Genomic DNA, 14,646 nt, shown 5'->3' with positions numbered 1-14,646 from the left:
ACTAGAAAAAGCTGTATTATGATTTTAGAAGAAGATTCAGCCACATATCTTCCATGACGTCCTCATGTATATAGTTACATATTTACATATTCTCTGAAATGCAGGATATCTTGGAAACTATTTAACTTTCCCCCCCCACCCCCGCTCATGTTCAGGTCATCTCACTTGTATATGCATGTACTTTAGGTAATTTCATATACACAAACCAGATTTTTTAAGTAATTTCATATACACAAACCAGATTTTTTACTGCCTAATTCTAATTCAACAAGGACTTATTTACAGCTCCACAAGCATTGTAAATAATTTCCACTGCTCAAAAGCACTGAATACTGATAGCATTGAATAATGTTAGCAATGAACAAAACTCTGAAACAAGAGTCATTTTAAATTATATTTCCATTAAAATCTGAATCAGATGTAGGTATAAATTACTGCACAAGGACTAGAAGATAAATTTGAACTAATGTTTAAAAACCAGCAATCTTCCTAGGGAGGACATTTTATTTGACACTAAGGTAAATCTCAGCAGCACTTTTAAACAAATTCTGCTCCGGTTTTAAAACTCTATGCCCAACTCTCCAAACAAACAGATTTTAAAACATGCTAGCAGATGTTACAGTACAATTTGACTTGCCTACACTCCAAACTGAAACTACCTCAGTCAAAAAGTCTAACTAAAATAATTTCAAACCAGCCTCCTCTTCTTTACAGCCCTTTCCTGATGTTTTCTTTTGGTTCCTTCACAGGCCCTACTGCACGTGTGTGGTTCCTCCTAATCCCAAGCCACCTTCCGTGTCAACAATGCTCACAGAGCCTGCAACAAATCCTTGGGGCAAGGATATAATTCATCTCTCCTTCTCCTGGGAGCACCCCCAAGCACAAGTACCCAAAGGGACCCTCCAAATATCAGAAAAGGATGGAGGAAGTGGCCAGATCCTTTCTCCTGGAGCTGAGCCAGCACTGACATATTTGTCAGCAAACCACAGCATCCCTTTCTGCTCCTGACCTCCACATCTGGGAATAAACCAAGAAAACAGCAAGATCCCTGCCCATTACATTTTCTAACCAGAAATCAATGTCATTAAAATGAAATGAAATTAAATTGGGTCACCCTGTTTCTCACAGTACTGTGAGAAAGGCATTATGAATGAAACAATCATGTCTTCTCTGAAAGAAAGCAGAAAGCCATTTCAGGAGTTTGTTTTTTAAGGAAGGCACCAATTCTATCATGCTCTCCTCACTCCCAAATAAATCCAGTAGCAAGTATACAGAGTGATTTTAACTTAGTTTTGCAACATTTTACTACCAATTTGTGAGTATTAGTTGTAATTTCAAGCCTAAATTGGGTGAACAAAATACACATGTAGGCAAATATGAGCAATAAGTATGTAAAATCATTAACTCATTTATTTACATAAAAGTACTGGAGCAGTACTTCCTCCACATTGCTCCAACTTCCAACAATATCTTATCTTCCAGTTTCAAAGGTTGCATGAAAAATTCTGAACTATCTCTTGTATCCATCAATGGATATAGTAACTTTTATGCAACTTCATCTGGACACAAATCTACTATTTTTACACAAATTCTTATTTTTCAACTTCAAAGAAAATACATTTGCTCGAACTTATGCCAAATAAAATTTGCATTCTTCACTGGATGGCAGGAGGCAGAAACTGTTACTTTTAAAGTGAGGTCTGGATTTAATTTTTAATGGTCTGGTTTATGTTATTCTAGCTTGTCTTTGAAGAAGTATGAATGCAATTTATGCCTTCTACAAGGATTCCTTTCACCTTGCCAGGACTTCACTGGAAACACAGTCCACCTGTTGTTCAACTATCAGAAATTTCAGAAAAAGGAGTTCTACAGCCTCTATTAATAATGGAATGAAAATTATTGTCAGCATTCTGTAGTTTCCTGTAAAGGGTGTAGATAGTTTAATAAGAATTTGAGATGACACTCATCTTTTTTTTTTTTTTTGATACTATAAAGAGCTCTTTCTCTAGATTTACTCCAACATGGAAACAATTTGACACAAATCTTTTGATCTTCCACCAAAGAAGTAAAATCCCAGTGGATTTCAAAATACATTTACTCTTTGGAAAGAAATCTCCTAGTGCTTGTGCATAATTTTTTGAATAATTTTGAAGAAATACATATTAAATTATAAAAGTAAATAGCAAGGGATGCACTAGCTAGATTAGGTTGCTTTTCTGAAGGCTTTTTGGGCTCAGAAGATAGGGTAATGCAATACTAATCTGTTTCTAGGAAATGCAAATGTTAAAAAATAACACTTGCATAGTATCTGCTTTACATGACATTTTTGGCTATTGATTTTCAATACAGTCTTATCCATCCTGCCTGTATTGTGTCTTTCTCTGGGGCATCATTTGCCTTTAAACATCCCTGTAAGCTGTTTCTCACAGAAACTTCTATTTTATTTGTTCAACATAGAACTGAAAATAGTACATCTTTATTACTTAGGTGCAGATCATTTCATATTGGCATTCACCAAATGCAAACATTACTTTTAAGATCTTGGGGATTTTTTATAGGGCCATTCAAAGCTTCTAGTTTCATCTATATTACTTTGGCACCAGGTTTCTGACTGAGCTGACATGTAGATAAGAGAGGACGGATTCCAGACCCTCCTGGGTTTATAAAGTAAAGCACTATAACTTTGAACCTGTGCAGTATTTCTCCCAAGTTACAAGCAAAGAACTGAAGAAGTTCTGGTGAAATTTGGTTTGTAACAATGCTGTTAAATTGCAAAGAATGGGATTATGATCAGGTTTATAATAGCAGTATTTTAAAATTATTTACATATATATACATCTTTAAAACGAAATCCTTTTACTGCAGCATTTTTTTTAGAGTACTGGGGATTTTCTAAAATATTTTCTTAGGTAATAAAGTCTCCTGCCTTTCCATCTATTTTTATGAAATACTCCAGAGTATTTCAAGTACTGGTGAATAGGTAACTGTAAAAATCATTGGATACTTTACAATCAAGAAATGTTTCTGCTTTCTCATTTCTATTCATATTTCCTATTTCTTTTTTTATGGGCTATACACCCCCATCTTCAAAGGCTTTCTATTTACAATCCTTGTTAAGGAAAACTCATATCAAAAATCAGGCAAAAAAAATTAATGGCTAAATAGCATAGCTATTAAATTAATAAATATACCTTTGTAATTAATGCATTGAATACCCCTCCACACCTACACACACACACACATATTTCTGTTGGCAATTAGATCAAAAGTCCCAAGGAATGCTCAACAATGTAAATCATGTATGTGGAGGTCAGTGGTCAGACAGGTCCCTGACATACTCCTATCCATAATTTTTATCCAAATACACTGAGGTAGCACTCTGATATGATACTAACCAAGGTCTCCACTCTGTAAAGGGGGACCCTGAACATGTGTCTAGGAGGTAACCAAGAGCTTGATTCAGTCACTGAGAACATAAACCTTTAACAACATTTGAAATTCTCTGGAATTCATACCACTAAGAGAAAAAAAAAATCTAAGCCTTGATGTTTTAACAGTACATGGGGAAATTGGTCAAAAGCTGAGATCAGTGTCATGAGCCTGAAAGCAGCTACTGAAAGATTTTACTTATGAAAGACTATTATAACACCAACTATATCAATGTAATTATATCAGTACAGTAACTTTCAGCCTGGACTTCACTTACAGAACAATCTTTCAGTTTATAAGAACAACCTACACTGATTATGGGAAATTCCGTCCACTTCATAAGCAACCTCAAACTGATAAACATAATGAAAGATGGAAAAGAAATGCTGTGTTACTGGCTTCTACTTCCAACAGATGGAGTCAGGGAAAATTACACAAATCCAAATGCCAGCTTAAAACATGGCCACAAAATAAGTGTAAGAGATGTGTTGTCTTAGAAAGACAGAATAGTTGAGACAGGAAGGGACCTCTGTGAGTCCCTAGTTCAAATACCCTTGCTCAAAAGTTGTGTCAGCAGAGCAGATTGCTCAGGGCCTTCTCCATTTGGGTTTTGAGCACGTCCAAGGATGGAGACTGTACAAATCTCTGTGTGATACATTCCAGTATTTGACAAAATTCAGTCAAATAAGTGAGATTTTTTTTATGTTTGAGTGGGATCTGGAATAAACTTTCAGAGTATGATCACCATTCCCTCTTAAAAATGAGCAGAAAAGCAAGTTTCCACATTTTGAATGGAAAAGCTCATGCTTAGAAAGTTAAAACAAGCAGCAATCCAGATGGGATAGGAGAGAAATCTGCTATCTTTGCTATGTATTCCTTGAGCTTTTGGTGATGCTAGGAGACCACAACATCAGATAAAGACAGACAGACAGATTAGCATATATGAATCACAGACATGTCAGGAAACAGTGCCAGGAACTAAAAGGCAATGCAGAGAAGCCTTTGGAATTTTCAGTATGAATACCAGCAGGAAACTTTCAAGGTACAAACACAGATAGTTAAACTAAGGAGCTAAAAACCAAAGACACAAAAAGCTTCCAGCTCACTGTACTGTCAGCCAAAGACAAAGCAGGATTGTAACACTGTTGCTAAATTCTGCCACAGTCTTTTCTGACAATGCTTATTTTATCTGTTCAGGATTCCTAAATTTGATTAACTTCTTCAGCCAGAAGAAAGGCTTTGTTTAAAAGCACATAGTGTACTACAAGTTATTCCTTGCTGCTGAGTGTTACCATCAACAGATGAAGACAAACTGATATAACAGACTTTAAACATACTTCTTAGCTCGAGAGAAAATTCATCTACATAACAACTTTGTCAATTCTCTTTTTTTTTTCTACATAACACTCCCTTTGCCCCATATCTACTTGTCCTTAGTAACAATGAACTCTGGCAGATTTTTGGTATTTTATTAAATGTAGGAATAATTTGCATATCTTATAATGGTCTCTTCTGATTGTCACAGAACTCACTTTTAATTTCAATCCATTCGTTTTGTCTGTTCTACGTACAGACAAAAGAATGAAGTAATGACCAAAGGAGTACAGATATCATCAAGAGAGTAGACTAGAACCCTTGAATTCTGTCACTTCCAGGTGAAAGAGGGAAGAGAATGAAAAGGAAACTCATCAGCTGACACTACCTGTAATCACCTCATCTAAGAATGCAAAAGGAAACATTGTAAAGCACATGTAATCAGGTATAAGACACTTCTCAGTTGGCAAAAAAAAGAAAGGCAAGGGGAAAAAGTGTATGATTAAAAAGAGGAAAAGAGAGAGAAAAATACAGAATTTTTTTTTTCCCCAAATCATGGCCATGTGCATAATATACAGAAAAGTCCTTACCTTTTTCACTGACACTTTCACTTTCTATCTCCACATCTTCACAGCTAGTATATTCTGGTGTTGATGCCCCTTCTTCCTCTGAGCTACTAACTGACATCTGCCTTTTCTTTCCGCCTCTTTTTGCTCTATGAGGCTTTGGAGGGGATGGCCGCACTGATTCCGACTGGTCAGAGCTAAGGGAATCATTCCTTAGCATGGTCTCCATTTTCTCCCGCTTTGCTTTTCGCATGAGAATAGCAGAGCTAGGATCAAGGCGGCTCTGTTTTATAAAGGAATCGTGGTTCTTGTATTCTACGTGTTCTATAGGAACTGGACTATGCCTGGGAGTTGGTGGGCTATGATTAGTTAATTGTTTAGAAACAGAAATTCTTACATCACCTGTTCTGTCTATAGAGTACGACCTCTGAGTTTCCACAAGAGATTTTCTGTCCTGAGTTCCCTGTAATTGTGAGCGTTTTCCTAATTTATTCTCAGGTACCTCCGCTTCCTCCATTTCAGTGTGTGGCAAAGCTACATCACTGTGTCTTCTCTCGTGTCGTGCTTTAGAAACTTTGGCGTGCATGCGCATCTGCTGCTCCTCGGGGTGTGGTTTTACAGGGTATCTCGCCAGATTGGGGTCACTCTTGTAACGGGTATGATATTCATCTTCCTTCCTTTGTTTTTCATCGTCAGGCACTTTGCCTTCCTCAAGTTTCTCTGGCAAGTCTGGGTAATCCTGTGACTTGCCTTTCTCCAGCCTTCTACCTTCGTGCCGCTCTTTACGCTCCCTGTCGTCTGTTGGTCCTTCTTTCTGAAGTGAGGATTTTGGCACACGCTTACGCTCACTCTTTACACCTTTGCCATTCTGGTCAGAAACTGATACTGCCTTCTTCCTACAATGAAAAGGAGTACAGTAATATGAAGAATTGAATGGAAAATAGAAATACTTGCATACAGTTATGGAAAAAAATTTAAAAATCAGGATAAGCTGTGGCAAAACAGAAAATATTGAATATCCATTACCTTGAATTTAATCTATTAATCCTTCCATCTTAATTTTATTTTCCAATAGCAAACAACTTCCAGAATCCACAAAAACATAAATTATGAATGGTTCAATTAATGAGTAAAATCAAAAACGAATATTAACATGGATAATTTACCCATGTAAGTAAGAAGACCTAGAGTTGTCTTTGTAGTCACTGCAACACTATGACAGAGCACTGGAGTATGTTCTCCATTTTTCTGGAAGCAGTCATGGGAGTTACAGACTAACCACACAATTCATTTCAAGTGCCCTGACAGCATAGATGTTAATACCACCAAATGGAGTATTACCACAATAATATTACAGAAAGAAGTAATATAGTTTAAAAAAATGCAAAAGATAATATATCCAGAAATAATATTTAAACTAGTTTGATTTCTCTTTGAAACTCTAAAAAGAAGTGCCCATTTCATAAACATGTAAAGGAATGCAGATTGATTTCTTGAGATAAATTAATGGTATTACTTTCTCCAGTAATAAAAGAGGATGAGAAGTTATTTCTCCATGCAGACATGAGTACAAAACAATAAATAATGAAGCTGTATGATTTTTTTTTCTCTTTCATATTCTGCAAGCCAATAAACAAGCCAAATAATCATAAAATTCCCTTATGGAGGACATTTTTATTTCTCTCATCATTCCAACTGCCCTTTCATTCAGCAGTTCACATATGAATCCATTGATTTTGAAGAAGGAGGAACACAGCTACACAGTGTAGTTGAGAAGAGTGCACTCCGGGACAAAGTCACTAGGATTTTGTTTTGCGGCACCGAATCTTCCCTTCCACAACAGACACATCTTTAGGTTCCATTTCAAAGACCCTCACAAAGAACAAAGTTGGACATCATCCACATTATTCCCTTCTCTTTTTTTTTTCCCCTCATCTCCTGTTTCTCCATAATTTTTGGCAATTAACAGGACCTGAGCTTACTACAGATAGTCTTTAATCAGAATGCTTGGAATTCATTTGAAACTCTCAGTGACAAGTAAAGAACACTAGTTCTTCTGTATAACTGATATGAACATCTCAGTTTTGGGCAGCAAAGCAGAAATCTAAAGTGTTTTCCTGCCCTAAAAGCTACAGCTGCTCTGGGGGCCTTCCCTGTGTTGAGGGACAAAAGTCTACAGAATTATGGAAGGGCATCACTTACACGATGCATATATGTAACACTAACCTGAATTTGATACAGTTAAACCCAGACAGATCTCACCCACACGGTAATTTACTAGCTCACCATCCATTTTCAGCTAGGGGGAAAAAAATCATCAACCATTCTGGCAAGAATCTGGAGAATCTTCTATGGCCAACTCCTGTTTTGCTGTCACAGGCTCCATCTTCAACTGCTCTGCCATCTGCCAGGCAGCAGCCAAAGGATCAGCAACTGCTTCATTGCATTAGCCTCTCCTGATTTCCTACTCCTCAACCCATTGATCACATGAAATGTAGCTCAGGGATTACCTATTTAAGTCATTTAAAATACTTTGCTTCTGGTTGCTTTATCCTTGTAAAAAACTTGCTCTGCATTCAAGATGGCACTATTGCTGTTGTACATGAATGTTAACTTCACACATGTAAATGAGGTCTTTTACCTGTATTATTTCTAACAATAAAATTGGAAATAATATCAATGATATCTCATATAAAACATAAGGTTATCCGAAAGAATTCCACAGGGTGTTTTCTGATTGCTTAGGTATGGATTTTTCAGGAGAATGTTGCTTAAAAATTCAAGCTCTTAGCTTAATAATTTTAAAATACCAGTCAAATTTAAACTTTAAAAGTAACCTACAATTCTGTATTCAAAGTATACATCAAAAGGCATTGAAGTATATGGGAATATCCATAAAATATTTTTTTTCCTCATTTTATGTTCCATAGACTAAAATAGACAATGTATTTGGTAGAAACAATTTATCTTTCCCTGGTCAGTAAATCAATTTACTCTTTGTTTTTGCACAATAGTAAACATACAGAAGGCCCAACTGAACTAGCATTTGGCATTGTAGGCTCTATCTAGACAGAAAGCATTACCTCTCTTTTGGAGGTTCACTCCTAGACCTTGAAGCTTGCTTTTGGTCCGGGCCCATAGCCGGCTGCGACACTTCTGCTCCTTTCCTACGGTCAGGCTGCACACTGGAAGAGGAGATTTCCTGTGATGAGGCAGCTGCTGTGCTCAGGGGAGTCTGTGACCTCGATCGCTCCTGAAGCCTGGCTTTCTTCTCTCTCGGTGCGTCCGAGCTCGCACCCGTGGCCGTGTCACTCAGCGTCCCGTCCTGGCTGGGCGACGGCTGCGGCCCGCTCCCAAAAAACCACGCTCCGGATTTCGTTAGGATTTCTTGTTGCTTTCGACATAAATTGCATACCCACATAACCTAGTTGAAGACAACAAAAGAGTCAGTGCAGCTGCCTCCCAGAGCCCGGAATGCATGCTCACTAGCGCCGAGCAGGGCCGGCCTCTGGCTCTCTGAGCTAGGGAGGCTGGTGCTCATGACAGGACCCAGAACATGCTTCTCCACTGGCTAGAGCCAAGCATCCTACAGGCACATGCTATGCGAGCTTCTCCAAAATGTCTTGTCAATATACATCAGTCCTACCTGTGGCAATCCTCCCTCAGCCCAGCCCTAGCTCTCCTCTGAACACACACCAACCACATGAGCAGTGCTTGCTGGGGGGTTGATGCAGCGGGGAGTGGGTTGGGTTTTTTCCACTGGTGTGGATCGCTGTCAGGACAGACAAGCCCAGCAGACTGCAAACAGGACTTGTACCTCAGGGGGCAGTGTCCTGCCCAGCTAACTCCCAACTTCTGTGTTCACAGAAAATTGACACAGTATTTTCTTGTGAATTAATTTTCTCACATTGAATAATTCCACATTATCCTGCAAATAAATTCATTATGTACTGTGAGTGATTTTAGCTACACCTACTGCAACTACTTAGAGGTGTAAAGTAAAACCTTAAGAAATCTACTAACAGAAAACTAAATACATCAATCAAAATAATGCAGAAGTACCATATTCTGTACTACTTGCAAACCATCATCATTATCTCTTTGAGTGACAGCTGCAAATAATAACTTAACAAACTTGCGCCCCTGTAAATCACAATAAAGTTGTGTGCCTAGACTGTGGTGCCTAGGATTTTTTTTTTTAATTGGGGGGTTTAATTCCTTACACACAGATATAAAGGAGCACACACATTAAAGCAAGACTTCATGTTTCCAGCCTGTATACTGTAGAGACAGTCTTATGTACAGGGGCAACTCACCAGAGAAAAAGAAATGGTTAATCAAGACTAAAGTATGTGAAAATTTAAGATAAAATTTAGACAAAGAAAAAAAACAGTTTCAGAAAGAAGAAAAAATAGGCAAAATGTATGAAGGATACAGAAGAGAGAGATTTTTGTCAGAAATAAAAACAGAGATGAGAGGAAACAAAGCTGATTATTATTAAGGAAAATGGTAAAGAAAATATCTTAATTTAATACAGAAAGTATATAGGAATGGGTAAAATTGCAATGAGGCAAAGAAGAATGACAAAAGTTGGAAGGAAAAATATGCTTGGATTATTTTGCGAAAACACAGGAATTATGCAAGAGTCACAAAATTGTACAGTGCTTAAAATAAAAAAGAAGAGGAAAAAAACACTTAATGGACGAAACTTAACAGGACAAAGTTCTGTTACTGAGCTTTTTTACTCTCTAGCCTGTGGAGGTAGTGCATGGCTTACGAGGTACGATGAAAATTTTAGGCATTTCACATATTTAAAATAATTAGCATTTATTTAAATAGACTATCTTTGTAGGTCTGAAAACTACATCAGAACTTCCAAGTGCATTCCTGCACTGTTTGACCAAACCACACAGAGAAGATATCCAACTGTTTACCCCCTGTCAGGATTCCACCTTTATCAAAAGATGACTATTATATTTCTTCTGTTTAAGAAGGATAATAAAGTATCTATTAATCCTTTAATTAAAAAAGATCCAACCTTAATCGAAAGCTACAGTTATTGCAACAGGGGCATAAACATATATTATGATGAAAACAAATAACACTAAATAGGATAATAGAAACAGCAACTTTGACAAAGATAAATTCTAGACCTCAAAAAAAACCAAAAAACCCTCGATTCCAAAATGTCTAATTTATTCCATCTAGTACACCTCAAAAACCAGAAATTCAGTTTATTAGACTATGTGTTCTAAACAGAATAGACGTTTAGTCTATCAGGTTATTATTATTATTATAGGCATTCAAAAAAAACCCCAGAAAGGCTAAAAGGAAAAAAGCCACATTTTGAAATGCTTTTATAGGATCTGCCACAGCAGTTAGTTCATTAGACAGCAAAAGTGTGCATGAAAATGTGTCTGTGTACAAAATCCATGTCAATGCTATAAACGAAAATTAGTAACAAAAAATGTCATTATTTGTATTTTATCAGTTTCCAAGAAAGGTTGAAAATGGTGTTAATAAAAAAATTAATCAACTAGTTTGTTTAAAGGATAAGGAATACTTAAGTAAATTATCCTTATTAAATTTCATATGTGCGTATATACGCAAGCCCACCAATATACTTCCTTTACAACTTAATGTATTAAATAATTTTAAATATGTATAAATTATGTACTAAACTTCAAGAAAATACTGTTAATTTGTATAATCACCCTTGATACTGTAATTCATTTTATGCAAAAAATATTATGAGATACAATCAAATAAGAATTGCTAATTCACAAAGAGACTCAGAAAAGTACAGAATACTGAAAGAAGAAATAGTAGACAAGTAAATACAAAGCCATTTTCTTACAGCTATTTTTAAACTCTGCCTCTTGAACACAATACATACCAATCAACACAGATTACACACATAGGAAATCTGTATTATACTCACATAGAAGCTATACTACCAGCCTGTTTAGGAATCTCTTCAGAATTAAAAAATGCTACAGTTGCCTTGAGATCTATTCGGTCCAAAAGGAAAAATAATAAAAGCTCTTCTTTAAGAGAAAAAAAAATCAAAAATTGAGGTGACAGAGGAGTTTCAGTGACAAAACTGTATATTGAAAAACATTTTTAGAGAAGTATGTGGAGCAAGCAATTCAGCAGCATGCAGGAATTATATCCTGATTGAATATACTGGGATGTGGTCCAAACTAATCTAAACTAAAGCAGGTCTGTGTAATAACTTATCTTAACAATCCACAGATGTTAGGCAACCAAACAAATGCTCTGATGAAGGATTACAGTTCTCTAATGTGGCTTCTGGACCTCCACACGATGCATCAGTAAAATGAAGAGCATAAGACAATTTTACTCTGGCTTGTCACTTCAAAAATAGTTTCTGTTTACTCTCCTCTGGACAGTGAGCTCTGATGAAGTGCTACAGTAAGCCATTCAAGACATCCAGAGTCTGGTTTTTGTTTCTGGGTTTGTTTCTGGTTTATTGCATCCTTGCACATGTCAATGCAATTCCACACGTGAAGCTATTAAAGAGAACCAGTAAAAGGGGGCTCTTCATTCAGAGGGTTCATATGCATGGCTCTGGAAAAAGGTGCATTTTCACAGCATAGCAAAGGGTTCTGGGCTTTACTGCTACATAACAAAAAAGACCAGTGGCACACACAGGACTCAGCACATGTGGGTCAGCAGTTCCCACACAGATTCATGTGGAAACTTGACAGGCTGCGTGAAAACATGCTAGAAGGATCCCATGCTTGCCTTCATGTGGAATACAGAGTATTTCATTCACAGAAAAAATATTCCTCAAACTTACTCTTACAGGTACTGCTGAATGTGATCCACAATGAGGAGGAACAGAATTCCTGTACTAACACAACATGAAATTCCAACTTGAAAGAGCCCATAGTAAGTAATATATATCTATATATCACTATACACACAGAAAAAGCATTTTCAGTTACAAAAATAAGAACAATTCTACATTATTAAATATTTCAAACCTGCATTTTAGAATGCAGAAAAAAGGCTTTTTTTCAAAGTCAAATTTGGAAACTTCCAAACATGCAGTGGGAGGCTAAAGTCACATTGTGGGGAGCACTAAAGTTATACTGAATTTATGTGACACATGCCAGGCAAAACTCAGACTGAGGTCAGAGCAAGTTCCCCAAATCCTTCACCCAAGCCCAGATTCTGAGGAGGATACATAAGGAGCACACTCCTTTTTTGCTTCCTGAGTTTAGAAATTGAAATCCCACAGTTAGGATGACTCCCATGCATCCTGCTTCATTCCTATGCAGCAAATTAGGTCACGTGTGCTAACAGAGCAGGACATAAGCTACTCCTTACTGAACCTTCACACTACCTTAATTATTTCCCTTCTGAAGGGTGTACACAACATTTTTTCAGGTTGTTGATTTAATGTACATTCCTCCTACGCACTTTTGGAAGACACTGGTTATTTCAGACAGATCTAATTAGGCAGACCCTCTTCACTGCCTGAGGCACCATTAACTTCAGCAGAGCTCTGCCACCACCCTACAAGTCATCTCTTGAAAGCCAAAGAGAAGGAATGATAACAGTTACCTCCTACAAAATTTTCATTCACAAAATTAAGTTAGATTATGTATCACTTAATGTTTCTGAGACAACATAAAAATATGCAGCAAACCATGAAATTATTATACAGAATTGTATTTATCTCTTCTGCAATATCAAAATGATTTCTGTAATAAAATCCTAGCTAAAATGTTGTGACCACTTCACTCCATTAAAATATAAATAAATAAAGCTGAAAATCTGCCTGAATACTTACATTAGTCCAAAATCTTAATAAATAAACAACTCTGCCTTTCTAAAGAATGTGCACTCATGAGTCCAAGTTTACATTAAATATATTTTTCAAAATGTACAGACAGCTGGGTGCATCCAATAGCTTCTGCCCAGCAAAAGGGAAGGTCTTCTCCCCAACTCTCTCCTCTCTCCCTATCTGGGTTTGTTCTCTCCCTTTCTTTCTCACAGGAAGGTTCCCTGTGCCACATACCCACTTGTATACTGTTCCTTGACAGTCAGGTTCTTACAGGAGCCCCTTGTATTTAAAAACACTGCAGAAACTTATCTGTATTTTCTTAAACTGGTTTAATGCTCTGTCACATCTAGTTTTTTCATAGAGGGAATGATGACTAGTAAAATCATGTGACCAGAAACAAAAGCAAATGCGGATAAGGGTATGTTTTGCATACAGCACTGTCTCAGCATTTTCCATCAAATTACATCTTGAAATTACACCAATACTGGCACACTAGACTTGCAGAGAAACATTTTTGACCACTGAAGCCAAATGACACAAAATAATCAGTATCTGTGCTAGGATCTCTGCTCTACTTCAAAGCAAGGTGACTCCAAACAAGGTGCTTCCAGGGGGTGTACCACAGCACACTCCAACTCCCCACCTCCCAGGAAAAGTTGATAAGAAAATGCCAAAGGCAGAAGATCAAGAGGGTGCCAATAGCCTTGTGTCAGTTTACTCACACTGACACTCTAAAACTTAGGAACGGTCCCAGATTATGTTTAAGGTATTAGTAAAGAAGCAACTGAGGAGTCTAGGTTCTGATTTTCCTAAAGCCTCTCCTCTGGACTGAAGGGTTTGACAGGACTATGCAATTATCTGCTGCCCACCATTCCAATAAGGGAGAGGATCACTTTGCCCATGCTGATGGTCACCAGACATACAGAGCTCAGCCATTTCAGGACAATGACAATAAGCCACTTTAATTTAGTATTCTGTCCTTCTATTCCTATGGAAGCAGATTTTCTTCAGAACTTAGGTTTTCAGCTAGATATTTGTATTCCAGTTTGGCAAGAAAAGGAAGATTTTGCAGACAGCTGATTTGGCTTCTTCCTATTTTCTGCCTGCATCCTACAATAATGAGCTACCCCACTGGACAAATGCAATAAAAATTGCACAGGCATGGAAGTTTTCAGGTCATTATATTCTTAAAAGTTACATAAAACATGCAGCTTTATAAAATTCTTATAAATATTTCATTAGTGCAATCTCTTTTGGCGTCACTGAACCGACATGGCAATTCAACCACAAGACATGTTCATAGGAAATAAAGCTGCTCACAGAACTACCTGTTGCCTTAAAGCCTATGGTGCCATTCACAAGCTTGACTGAGAACTTCCAGGAGGGATGTTTAGAAGTCTGCCTTACCAGAATTTTCCACTTGCACAAGAGACTGCACCTCCTACTCTTTTTCTGCTTGCCTTTCTGTTAATTTAGATGTTACATTTTCAAATGACATTCTATGTGTACAAATAAGGATTT

General features: G+C 37.2%; 1 protein-coding gene across 30 annotated transcripts in view; it reads right to left on the bottom strand.

Moving 5' to 3' along the window:
* RIMS1 (regulating synaptic membrane exocytosis 1) overlaps window positions 1-14,646 on the bottom strand; it is a 305,676-nt gene that overhangs the window by 150,906 nt on the left and 140,124 nt on the right. For 27 of the 30 annotated variants that reach the window (XM_064707391.1, XM_064707378.1, XM_064707380.1 and 24 more), the window contains exons 4-5: window positions 8,393-8,733; window positions 5,334-6,205 (exon numbers count right to left, since the gene is read on the bottom strand). In XM_064707391.1, coding sequence (XP_064563461.1) covers window positions 5,334-6,205; window positions 8,393-8,733 — 1,213 coding nt within the window. Of the gene's footprint in view, window positions 1-5,333; window positions 6,206-8,392; window positions 8,734-12,132; window positions 12,187-14,646 lie in introns of those variants that run through there. The other 3 variants (XM_064707393.1, XM_064707377.1, XM_064707374.1) reach the window with 3 other exon arrangements.

The sequence above is a fragment of the Zonotrichia leucophrys genome, chromosome 3, assembly GCF_028769735.1.
Source record: "Zonotrichia leucophrys gambelii isolate GWCS_2022_RI chromosome 3, RI_Zleu_2.0, whole genome shotgun sequence".
Classification (NCBI taxonomy): domain Eukaryota; kingdom Metazoa; phylum Chordata; class Aves; order Passeriformes; family Passerellidae; genus Zonotrichia; species Zonotrichia leucophrys.
Note: the sequence above shows the minus strand (reverse complement) of the source record. Positions and strands in the feature narration are given on the sequence as shown.